Raw genomic sequence first — 13165 nt, forward strand, 5'->3', positions numbered from 1 at the left:
TCAAATGGAATGAAGTCGTGCGGTGAGAAAATTTGCGCACAGCCACCACAAAAGCGTCAAAACAAAATACCTATTTGAGGCCATATTTTGTTTACAGTATAGACACAAACCTGGGTGGCGTTTGCCCGCGGAGGACGTGGCAGAGTTTGGGGTAGTGCTGCTGGTAGTCGTAGAAGAAGAAGAGTAAGATGATGAGGGCGAAGAGGTGGAGGAAGAGGAAGAGGAGGAGGAGAGGGTGAGCGCGCTGAGGGCTCCTGCAGGCAGTGGCTGGCCTCTCTTCAGTAGCTGCTTGTGCTCCTGCTGGCGGAAGCGCGGGGGCACCTCTCTGGGCGGGTAGCGAGGAGCACTGGCAGAGGACAACTGGCACTGCTGCTGAGAGGGAGTCTGAGTCGGGACTTGGCTACTGGAGGAGGCGCGCTTGCCATTGCCAGAAGAAGAGGAGGAGGAGGAGAGGGGCAGCGTAGGGCTGGCGGGGTGGAGGTGGTGGGGTGGTGGGCCGAGACTGGGCTTAGTGGGAGCAGGTTCTGGCACTGGATGGATACAATACACAGGCACGCATACAAACGCACACACACACACGCACACACACACACACAGAAAGACACATGCAGGTAGTAAGGTATTAATGTCTGTGTTAACTCACTATTAGACCTTCATATAACACAAAGTAGGTTTGGGTGAGTAGTGCTGACATTGACAACAGGAGGTAGAAAAATAGCAGAACAGTAGATTTTTTTTTATAATAAAAAATATTTTGTAATTCTCTCAACAGTGCGGTTTAATTGTTAGTCTAGATTAATCAATTCCCTGGTGACCCAAATTGCTTTTTTTGATCTAATAGTATTACTATATTAACTGCATATGTGGCTATAGCACAGACGTACTATACTTTTTTACAATACTTTTTTGCCCATTGTTGAATTGTTGGATGACAAATTAATGAATTAGTCATTAAACAGTTCCCCAATGAAGTCCAGCAGTCCCCATATTTTCTTGTCTCCAAGATTTCTATGAGTTAGATGTGTAGGTAGAGCTTGCGCTGGACCACAAACGTAGGATGAGACCATCTGCAGTCATGAACTATTCAAGTCTCAACACAGAAAAACAACAGAGCAACATGTAATGTGTGTAAAACCAACTATCTCAGAGGTAGAAGTTGCAGTGCATGGTACAATACTACCAAATGGTTGTATCAGTATTAGGTATCGGAATCTGATCAGAAATGAAAAATATGGATTGGTGCATATAAAGCGTACTCAGCATGTGCTAATAGTTAAATATGTTTGTCTGCACTGTATGTTGGTGTGGACTATCCCTTTAAAATTAACTGCCTCATGCAGCCTTTTGTCGAACATATGTTACTGGCCTACACGCACTCAATGAAAAGGTCATATTTTTTCTGCTGACTGAACACAGACGCACACACAAACACACACGCCGAGACACATCCTTTCCTCTTTATTACCCTCTCCTCTTGCTCTCCCCCTCCACACACACAAACACACCTTTCCCTGCTGCTTCGGCCTCGGCCTGACCCTTTCCCTGTGGTTGCAGTGACCAGCCAGCCGTCTAATTGAGCGTTAGCTTGAAAGGTGTTATTATTAGCGGGACCTGGATAGCTAGCAACCAAACAGATTGGCCTGGCTAAAGTTTCCCCTCCAGGGTGCTGCAAGACTGAAGAAAAAACCTGCCTGACCTATACGTACTGAATAATTCTTATTAAGGAAGCTGAAGAGGATGATTGGGGCGAGTGTATGCACCTATGAGTGTGAGTTCAGGTGGAGAGGGAAGCCAAACTAGATGTGGTATAGCTGTACTTTAGCTGAGAGTTCCCTGCTGCACAGAAATAGCTGCTTTCATAATGGCTGCCAACAGCAAATGACTGACAAGCTCCACGAAACAGTGGGAATTAGATGGCATAGAAATAGTTTGTTAATTAAAACGCCGCTCTGTCCAGTACGAGAGACTTAACTATTGGTACAGCAGTTCTGTGCTGCAATGCTGGCAATTAACCACACCGTGACATTCACACACAGCCGTACACTGGAGGTTAAAGTAAACTCAGAGCGCAGAGGTATTCACTGTGCCTGCCAAGAGCTTGTCTGAAAGTACGGCTAAAAACAGAGGCCCTCTTAGTGATCACGACACTAATCCAGATGGCTGCCTACCTGCTGACACACAGAACCAGCAGGGATATGTAGGGAAACTCGATTTTGCATTAACAAAGACAAATCCAAAACACTTCTACACAGACAGAACTATTATGTATAAGTATTTCAACGCAAAACTCTCCTCTCTTATCTTCAGTGCCCTTCAGAGACACACACACACACACACACACACACACACACACACTTCCACAGGGGCAACATGTGTGTGCCATTCCATGTTTCTATAAAAAAAACACACACACACACAAAAAGGCACTTTCACAGTTGTTTGAACCCCCTTTCATCACCGAAATTTTAGTCAAACACACATGCAGAGAGACAGAGAGGGAGAGAGAGAGAGACTGGCTAGCTGGCTGTTGGCTTGGAACTGCAGCTGGTGACGCACATCTCTGATTAAATTCAGCTCAGCCCGCCTGATGCTGCCTCGGCCAATCAGACAGCAGGACCGTGAATACACGCTGCCCTGCCTCCTTTCCTCTCTGTCCTCCCCCACTCCATTTTCAACCCCCCCATCACCACCACCTCTGTCTTTCCATCAGCCGGTCTCTCCAAAACCTCACTGCTCTCTCTCTCTCTCTCTCTCTCTCCCCCCCTCCCTTTCTTTTTTGTGTCTACCTGTCTCTCAGCTCGGTGCTCTCCGTTATTCTCCCTCTGGGCCTTTATCCATCTTGATCCCTCATCTCTTGTGTTTCTGTCTCTTTTCTCCCCTGTCTTGTTTCTGTCTCTTTACCTTGCCAATTCCCTGTTTCCAGTCCTCCATCTCCCCACTCCAAATCTCTCTCTCTGCTTACTTTCTTTCATCTCTTCCAATTCCAACCAATTTTTCTACCTAGTGCACATTTTTTTTGGTCCCCCATCTCTCGTTTCTTTTCTCCTGATGTTAGGTGTTACGACAGTGACAAAAGGAACCCAGTAACCTCTCAAAGAGCTTGGAAAGTTCAAACTTAGTTTGAGTTTTGGTTCATGGACTTGCATTCTAGGTAGTATTGTCAGATGTTGCTCACTGCACCAACAGAAGTCTGTGGAAATTTGTGTGAAGAATATATTCAGATTAAAGGCACAAACTGGATCCCTAGACAGGAATTAAATTATTTTTTTCTTTTTATTTACATGATAATGCAGCTAAGTCTGGACTAGCAAGAAACAAAACTGAAAGCTGACTGTATTTACTAATTGTTCTGTTGTGTTTATGCACATAAGCAGAAAATTAACCACAAAAAAAAACAAAAAACTTCTAGCAGGCAACCTACTTCAAACATGTACATTCTGGCTTTCTGCCTCTTAAAATCGACTCCACCTTTAAACATCTCCTTTCTGTAAAACATTGTAGTAACACAATAGCTTGCTGTCTCAGACAAAAGGAATTCCTTTTCAATCTGTTATGTGTCTGAATTGCCAAATCACACAAACACAAACTCACGAAAGGAACTTCCTGAGCTCTTGGGGATGTCCTAGTTCCCACCCAGAACCCTTTGGTAAAAAAAGACACATATGGGTGGTACTCACTGTTTATTTCTGCTACCAGTCTGATAGAGTTAGCAGATGAGCCCAGAAGACAGACACTCCAGCATGCCTAATACACACCCTACTTCATACTGACTACGTTTGTGTGTGTGAGGGTTTATTCATGCTGCAACTCCCTTATGTTGCAGATGACCACATCTAATTTCTTCTGCACAGGCGGTGACACATTTCTCGAAAATAAACACGATTCACTTAAAGCCACAGTCATAAACCTGTTCAGTTAGATTATTCTATGTTTGCAAAAAATAAGTGCTGCTATAACACTATCCAGCTGGGTAATGTGTAACCAACTATGGAGTAATCTGTATTTAACAAGTGTATGAGTGAGAATTAATGTTCTCCTGAGAGGGAAGGTGTGTATGTGTGCATACACACACAAATGGGACTGCGAAAATAGCAGTCTGAATGTGTAATGTGTTTTTAAGAGGAGAGAAGAATAGTATGTGTTGGAGACACAGCTCCCCTCTGGCCTGAACAAACATAAATACATTTAATGAGACAAATCTTTTATTTTGACGAGGAGGGATCTTTCTTTAAGCCATGATGAATGGGTGAGTGCATTTGAAGAGGTGAGGGTGGGTTTTAAAAAAGAAGACTATGAAAGGGAAAAAATGAAGAAAGTGGGGAAATCCCTCAGATGAGAGTGTGTCTATAAAACATTAAATGAGGAAAGTGAAGGTTATGCTGGTTACACTCCCTGCCAGTGAAAGGCAATGAAATCCACACAGTAAATTAGTGAGGTTGCACTTGAACTCAACTGGATGACTCACGGCTTACGCAGGGTTTCTCTGCTTATTAAGCCCTTACTGTTGGTGAAGTTTCTGTCCATAACTACTAATTGACACCCTCAAATATCAAACATGTTTTTATAATTATCTACTTACAGGAAGCTTTTCAAGAAATCTACCATCTGACATGTCCCTAAGTCAGAAACTGCCGACATCTGGAGCTTTATATAAATGATGAGTAATCACCCTCCTACCACAAAAATGGTGAAGACACAGAATACTCCACTGCTGACTACAATCTATCCGTTTAACCACATTAGATATTGGCAATTTAGAAAATATAATCTTAATAAGAAACCAATTTACAATACAAAACACATTGTGACAATACTGGAGAGATGACTTCTGGTACTTACACAAAATATTAACAAAATGAAATGTTTGAGTGGGTAAAGGAAAGTATTATCACAAGTAGAATAATCTGACAAGTTGAAAAAATTACATCACTTTACGGTAACACAGCCTTTAAAACCAGGAAACAACACTAATGATATCCAAAATCAAAGACTATAAATAGTTTCATATCAAGAGAAAGATATAATACTAATATATTGCCTACTCTTAATACAAAGAGACAAAAACATGGAAAAATTGACCAATTGGCCAAGGTAAATACAAAAATATTTACATTGTTGTGAAAACAAAATTTCGACTTTTATGTGGTGGCGGTGGCCTTAGTGCCTCTAATTGATGCTGAAAAGGAAAGCCAATTAAATAAGCATTTGTATCAAGTGCACTGTAAATTCCATTAAACCTTCCAGCTGAGGCGCTCTCTGCAACCTTGCGCCAAACTTTTAATTACAGCCCTTCTTCACACTAAATGGTTAATTACACACAATGAGAGCGAGCGGGAGAAAGAGCAACGGTTTAAGAATAGAGAGCAAGTGAGCATAGATGAAGGGGGGAAAGTATTCAAGGCAGAGGGAAATGCTTGAAGAAATCAGATATAGATTAGAAAATCCATGAACACGGCATAATAGGCAAGAAGGTTGGTGTCTGTTATTGTAAAGAATGACTGTGATTTGTTCCCTGAGCCAAGTGCCAGGCAGCGCAGGTTCCCACATCCCTTCTGTCTATTGTCTGCAGAGCCACTTTATTATGCAGCCCTGTTTATAGAAGGGGGAGGGATGGACACAATGCACAGGCCTCTATGCCCTACACAATGGTGCATTTCTTAATCCAGTAAGAGCTAAGATTCAGGGAAGGTAAGGGAAATGCAGCATGTCTTAAAGTGGGTTTACATCCATGTGTACAAGTATTTTATACATGCTGCTTTCAAGCAGCTTTATTGTATGCATCAATTTTCTATTTTAGCTTATGAAAACAAGGTGAGGAAAACCCTGGTGTGCCTTGGTGAAAGAAGCAAAACCATTCAATTTGTTCAAGAAATAGGATCAAAACAATATGGAGGAGTGGCACAAATAGATAGGTCTGTCATGTGCATGCAATGCACACACTGAAAACAACATGAGCATAGACTGAGTTCATGACCTCATTTATATCACACCTCTCATTTCCTTCCGTAAACTCAGTTGAAGCAGATTTTGGCTTCCTTACTCATTTCAACAGCAGTATGACTGCTTCTCCCTGTACCATGGAAGTAGTTACTCATTACATTACATGACTCAATATTTTGACAGAATTGGTGACTATATTCTCTTTTATCTTTAAAGTCACAGTAAATCCAGGCGAGTAGAAATTCTAAATAAATAAATATTCATTTTAATGGAAAACAGTAACACTAATCTCTGTTGTATTGAAATTGTATAACATTTTGTCATGTATTTTTCTGTAACATTAGTCGCAAACAAGGTAAATAAGTAAATACATTTGAAGCAAATTGCAACCCTCATAAATATCTAAAGTAACTACAGGACCACACAGAAATAAGACTACAAGAGGACCTTTAAGTCATAGAAGGCAAATGTATGTGTGTGTTCATGCACGAGGGAGCGTTACATGGGTGTGTCTCTACGAGATCCCATCTGTCAGTATTAGTAGGGAAAAACACCCTCACTTGCACACAAAATAAAGGCAACGTTTCTCACCCCTCACCCTTCCTTTATCGAGCCTTTGCTACTGAGACTGACAGTTGCCTAACGCGCCTCCTTTTGCCTCTTGTGACCCCCCCTGTGCCTCCTGTGACCTCTTCCCATGCCACGCCTCTTCCACCCTCTCTCTCTGATTAGTGCCCCCGCCCCTCTTCCCTATGCCAGGCTCTTTTCTCTCTCAGCTGTGCCTCTCTGGCCCTGAGAAGATTAGTTGCCCCAAGAAACCCCTTTTCTTGCTGTTTTAGCCCTAATAGTTGCTAACTCACGCTCTGGGTAAAGAGCTTTAACAGGATCATACCACACCTCCATCTGAGGTCAGTGCCCGAGGGCAGCAACTGCCTGAGGAGACATATCTTTTGAATTTGATAGATACATAGCATGATGTGAGGCATTTTTAAAGATGCTTACACACAAATGAGATATGTGGTCTCTCATGGCTAGAGCCCCAGGGTCATACCTGGATCATAGTAGGAAATTGGAGAACCGCTCATTTGGGTCCCAATGAAAATTTCTCATACGTAGGTCTTTTATGATATAATTTTTATTCTAAGGCATTTCAACCTTACACTATATACGATTAATAGTAACAATCTAATCAAGTCAAATTCAACTGGTAGAAGTATTATGTGGTGTTTAATCTTCTACGGTCTAAGTGCTGTTTGACAATGGCCTGAGGGAAGAGCAAGAGGAGCCCCTTATGCAGGTACACAGGCAGTCTTTGAACCTTACAGCCCAGGCTGTACTGTCATTCACATCAGTTGAGCTACATCCTATTAATCTGCCTGATATTTGACATGAAGCAGCTCACTGTTGGCGGAGGAGTAGATGACAGGGGAGGGGCACGAGGCACCAAATGGACTCTCTTGTCAGCAGCTTGTGAGTGATCATACAACACAAATATGCAGAGAGGAAAGCATTGTTTGAGTTTGTGTGCGGCGCCCCTCTTGTTTCCTTTCTCTCTGCCCCCTCCATCCCTCACTCTCCTCTAGCATTTGACATGCAGGCGGGGTGAGCACACAGGGGGTAGAGGAAAAACAATTATGCTCGGCAGTCATAAATCCACAGGACGTAATTCACGAGCTATTTACTATTAATTCATTGAGTGTTTATAAATGTGGTTAACAGAAGAGAAAAGCAGGCCTCACGCTAAAGTAAATTAGCCTCTAATTAGATTGCAATTCATGAAAATTCCCTTTCGAAAGTGTTTGACGCAATTAATAGCATGTGAAATTGCAAATTAATCCAATGCAGAATTATACGACGCACTCGTGTTTATGTGTGTCTCTAGCCCACTTTGAAAAATATAATGCTGTTATCGCCGCGGTGACACCGAGCAAATATGTTTCTCCTCAGATGTGGTCGCGGAGGCCAAGCACGTCCAGGGTGTAATGAAACAGGCGGAAGAAATGGTGCGGGTATGGAGGAAAGAGAGAGAGCGAGACGAGGCAGTGACAGGCATTATGTTTGTTCTCTAACCTTTCGCCAGTGAGAAGTAAGCGAGCAGCAAAGATGGAGAATGCAGATTTTCTGATTATCAGGGTGTGGGAATGCGACAGGCACGCTGTGGTATTACTGTGGCTTTCTGTGCTTTTGTGTAGCCACACATGTAACTTCCTGCTTGGGCTGTGTTTTCTCATAACTCCCACAATATTTGTATGGATATGTGCATGCCAAGAGCCACCATGGCTGGTATATTACTGCTATTTGTTGTTTTGCAGTTCCACAATGTAAGCATTTGCTTCAGCTTGAGAATAGATTGAAAGATTCAGAGTTGCTGTAGGGAGGAATGTGTTTTAATGCGACTGTGGGCATCTAGAAACATACTTTTACAGCTAGGCAGATACTAGTCTCACATAGCCAGAACTTTCTTTAGTGCTCTTGCTTGTTTTATGTCTTTAAATCAATCACATTTGTCTTGGGCAGCGCTAAACCCAGGATACAGCAACAGTGCACCTCCAAATTACTGTCAGTAAGAGCTTGTTTTGCACGTGGGGAGACCAGCCCCTACATTAAAATGGCAAAAACATTGCAAAGGAAAAGTTAACAGCTGCTAGCTTGTTTGCATTCATATTGTTCGCGTCCAGGTTAGGGTTGGGTTGCCTCTTCAGCATGTAGATTGCTTGCTCTGTAGGTTGTTGTTTCCCATAACGATGGCTGCCCAATGGCAGGCTTACACCTTCAGTCTGTGACTCAGACTATAGAAAAATATATACACTTGTCACACACTCCTCTATGGGTGCATGTGTGTGCGCATGTGTGTCTTGGCATGTGCGTGTTATGTTAAGGTTGGCCAACTAAATGATTGTGATTGCAGTGGTGACAGAGATTGTGATGATGTGCGTGTATACTGGGGGTGAATAATCAGCATCCCTCTCAGGTAATGGGGAATAGGAGGGAGGGTTGGGAGGGCTCTGCGTCACAGGTCCAGCCTGTGTGTGTGGGTCTGGGGGAGGTGGGTTGGGGCAGTGGGACACTGGCTCCTGGAACCATGCGTTTGGTGAAGCTCCATGCCTAATGGGGGGCAGAGAAGTTAATTCCACTGCGTGGAAGCTTTATCTCATTTTCATACATATGAGCGCGCCGGGCCGAGATCGATTACCGCAAACAAATTGAAATGCCTGAGACCAAGGAGGCCTGCAGAGAGGAAAGCAGAAAAAGACGCTGAGAATGGGGGGAGGTGGTGTGCATGTGTCTATGAATTTCAGAGAGTGTATAAGGAAGGCAGAATTCGCCGATATGGATGGAAAGGCACAAATCACTACCGCATACTGATTTTCTCTCCACCTGCATACACACACACACATGCACGCACACACACACACACACACACACACACACACACACACACACACCTCTATTATTTAGTGTCACGCATTTAAACTCAACTCATTTCAGTTGATGCCACCCTCCTTTTAAGAGATAATGCATATGGGAGGTTATGAGCAAACTCACAAAGGTCCTGATGGTTTGCTGAACAATTAGTCTCAAATGGGCCCTCTTTCCCCTTACTTTTCTTCATCTTTCTGTCTGCATGAATACTCAGTACATACACACAATCACTTTCTCATTCTATGCCGCTTTCCTCTCCATCTCTCATTAAACATACCATAAAATAAATGTCCATGTCATTAGTCCTCTTCTATATTAGTGCTGTCATTGACTCCCGACTGTCATTTTTGGCACTTGTCTAAAGTACTCACTGCTTCATTACTTCCTTTTCTGCCTTTCCTTCCTTCATTTTTGCTTTTATCTGGCCACAGAACGCCCTGTTGCACTTCCTCTCCTTTCCTTCCTACTCCCTCCTTCTCATTCATAGCTGCGCCCCCATCCATGGGCCTCTCTTACAGACAGAGGTTTCAAAATTTCCCCTCAGACTCTCAGCATTTCCTTTCCTTTCCTTGCCTTTCCAGCTAGCAAAATTTGGTACGGCCCACATACACATATTATACATTGTAGTTAGAAAGTATTAGGATGTGATACTCTTTCCCTTGTTTTGGCTCTAATCCGGCACATTAGATTTTAATTGAAACAATGAATATGTGAATGTGGGCTTGATATATACTGCCTGTATTTCAAAATGCAGAAGCACATAGGTCATAAACAAATATAGTAGACAACCAATGAGGTTTTCTATACCTAAATTATAACCAAAGTCACCCACCTGTCTTCCACCCATTGGAACTTGTCCAATGACTATCATACCACTAAAACTGGAGGACTATTTTGTTACCACAACCCCAAACTGTTCATCTACTCTCAATATCAAAAGTCTCAACAGCAGCTGAAGGTCTGCACTTTAAACTCTCTTCAAATCCAATGTGCTGCAGTACAGAGCTAAAACAAGAGCAATCACAGTTGCAGCGCTGTAGTTACAACTGAATGTTTAAACACAAGGTACCCCTCAGCAATATACTGCTGAGCAAGGCATTTAAAACGTAATTGCTCAAGTAAAAGTGTTCAGCATCCAACAAGTATGACACGTGAACTGTGTGAGTGTGAAGCAGGGTATTCCTGGAAAGGAGCAGTCATACTAAGCCTGTGTAAATAAATAAAAAAGAAAGCTGCACACATTAAATCTACTTCTCTCCTAACATTGTCTGTAGCTCTCTCAATATTTGTGCTAAGGATCCTTTGTCAGACTACTATAAATACAGATATTCTTCAATTTTTTTAATTGAATCATAATTAAGCACTGATTTATTCTCAACTCGAGCACAAGAACAGTGGCATTAAATGCTTATTCAAATCACAAGCAGCTAGCTTCGTGCAGAAGCTTTGAAACTTGGTTAATAGGCTGAGCTCACAGTCAGGGCAGTAAAGCATGGGGAGGGTAATTAAAAAGACAGGTTATAGTTCAGGGCAAGCTATGGTGACCTTGTTGAAGCCTAACAGTCATACCCAGATGGCCATGCTGCTGCTCAGAAGGGGGAAGGACAGGCGCTAACAGACAAAGCCACCTTGCTTGGATCACTCAAATAACAAAATGTGTTGCAAGCATTTTGCATTTATTACATCATCTCCAACTAAAAATCCAGGAATCGGTTCAGAGTGATGATGGGTGAAAGACAATGAAGCAGGATGCAATGCATGATAATGAGCCCTTGCCAAGATGCGTACAAATTCAGGTCTAACAGCAGAGACATAATGCAGGACAACAGGAAGATTAAAGGGCCAAAGATGGAGGAGATATGGCCTCATAATCTGCTTAGGACCTGGCTCACTGGCTCACACAAACACTCATTTATTTGAATCCATTCCTGTAGATTTTAACTCCCTTAATCATGCCACTAAACACCAATGTCAAACCTAACTCTAAAGTCTAAATTTATTCTTAAAATGTGGTGTCAATTCAAATGATTAGACAGATGTTTATAAATCTCTAAACTCAACAATTCACATGTCTGTCAGTGAGACAACCGAGAGCAACAGATGCAGTGCCAGGTATTTTGTTGACATTTCAAAGGAAACTGAAACAAATTTTTCAGCAATACAAAGATAAAATCTATGTGGGCATCTTAGGAGAACACCAGGGCACGTGAGGACACTGTTCTTTCAGTACTACCCTCCCTTCCTCGATCCCCCATCCCCCTGCCCACATCACACTCAGTGTGCTGTCTGGGTGCCCTCATGCTTCACTGCCTGGTGCTGCGAGCGTACTGGGCGTCACTCTGCATCACTCTGCATTACACTCCACAGTATTCGCTCTGCAGCCTGTGTGCCCATGTGTATGTGTCTGAGAGACAGAGAGTGAAACGGCACAATTGTGCATGCATGTGCAAACTGTGTGTGTCCATCTGGGTACAAGAACGCTAAATGCTTTGTGTGTATAATGCGTGTATAATATATGTTTGTGTGTGTGTGTGTGTGTATTCCTTTTCTGGGTCAGTGTGTGTTAATCAGAGCTGATTAATGTATAATCAGTGGTTGGAATGCAGTTTTGGAAAATGAGGCAGATGAGGGGGTGCAGTTTACTTGATCATGACACTCACCTTTGGGTTTCTGATCAGCAGCCTGCAGGAAAAGAGAGAGGGAAAAGAACTTAGAAACTTAATACAGGGAGGTTGATGTTTAACGATCATTCAGAATGGCAAATAGTGTGCCTTCTCAAACCATTTGTTTCCATTTAATGGCAACTTGAGTTGTTAGTTCACCGGAAGTTTTCTGCATAAAAATGCCAAAAGCTATTGATTTCATGTAAAGCCATTGATTAGAAAAGATTGAAGGTCTACTGTATAGCTCACACTCACAGTGCCAACTTAACTCCTGCTAGCAGACACAAAATAGATATGCACAGCTTCTTTAATAGGTAAGTTGTGTGAACATGTGCCTCATTTTCACCTTTTTCTGAGCGACGTCCGTCTTGGTCTTTTCTTCTTGTTTTTTCTTTTTCTTTTCTTCCATCAAATGGTTCTCTTTCTTCTGTCGCTAGCTTCTCTCAGCTGTCCAACAACAAAGGGAAAGAGTAATGAGTGAAGCATGAAGGAAAAGAACTAGGATCCAGCTTAAATGCTTACGTGTCCTTCACTTTTTTATTATTACAATTATGTGGACCCGTGTGCATCACACACTATCGAGGCATATTCATCTTGTCCACCAAGTGCACCAAAGAATGTGCACGATAATGTTTGCAAACAGACACTCGCACAATGCGCATATAAACTCTCAACCCCTTCCTTTTGATCCATGTGTAAGTCAGAGTCAGAGCCAAAGTGCACTCAGTGTCTGGAAAACCTCTTCCATCCACAATCATCACTTCAAATAAAAATCACATCAGGCAGTTCAGAGGAACACTTTCCCTTATGGTCAAAACTGAAAAGGAAAAGAGGAAGGGGTGGAGGTGGTGGGTGGGTGCAAAAAGGGAAAAAGGAAAATGAAAAAAGAAATGAAACAAAAAAAAGGTACATTTATAAATGTGAGAGATTTAGACAGAGGGAAAGAGAAAGAGTCAACAGTAAGACTGAAGGCCAAAGTAAAAGGGCTGGTTTAAAGACAGCAGGAAACAGCATGAAAGTAAAAAAAAAAAGGATTAAAAGGGACCGAAAGGAAGTCGACGCAAAGGCCAACATCCTTACAGAGCAAGACATGAAGCCGTTTTTATAAAAGATCTGTTTCCAGTGGGCGTGAGTCAAAC

At 42.5% G+C, this 13165-nt stretch overlaps 1 protein-coding gene across 6 annotated transcripts in view; it reads right to left on the reverse strand.

Moving 5' to 3' along the window:
• Positions 1-13165, reverse strand: part of tnrc6c2 (trinucleotide repeat containing adaptor 6C2) — an 88715-nt gene that overhangs the window by 31492 nt on the left and 44058 nt on the right. For 5 of the 6 annotated variants that reach the window (XM_084382894.1, XM_084382895.1, XM_084382893.1 and 2 more), the window contains exons 2-4: positions 12373-12473; positions 12024-12045; positions 111-530 (exon numbers count right to left, since the gene is read on the reverse strand). In XM_084382894.1, the coding sequence (XP_084239020.1) occupies positions 111-530; positions 12024-12045; positions 12373-12435 (505 nt within the window). In that variant the 5' untranslated portion in view covers positions 12436-12473. The remainder of the gene's footprint in view (positions 1-110; positions 531-12023; positions 12046-12372; positions 12474-13165) is intronic. The other variant, XM_084382898.1, reaches the window with a different exon arrangement.

This window comes from Pagrus pagrus, assembly GCF_965226575.1.
Source record: "Pagrus pagrus genome assembly, chromosome: 2".
Classification (NCBI taxonomy): domain Eukaryota; kingdom Metazoa; phylum Chordata; class Actinopteri; order Spariformes; family Sparidae; genus Pagrus; species Pagrus pagrus.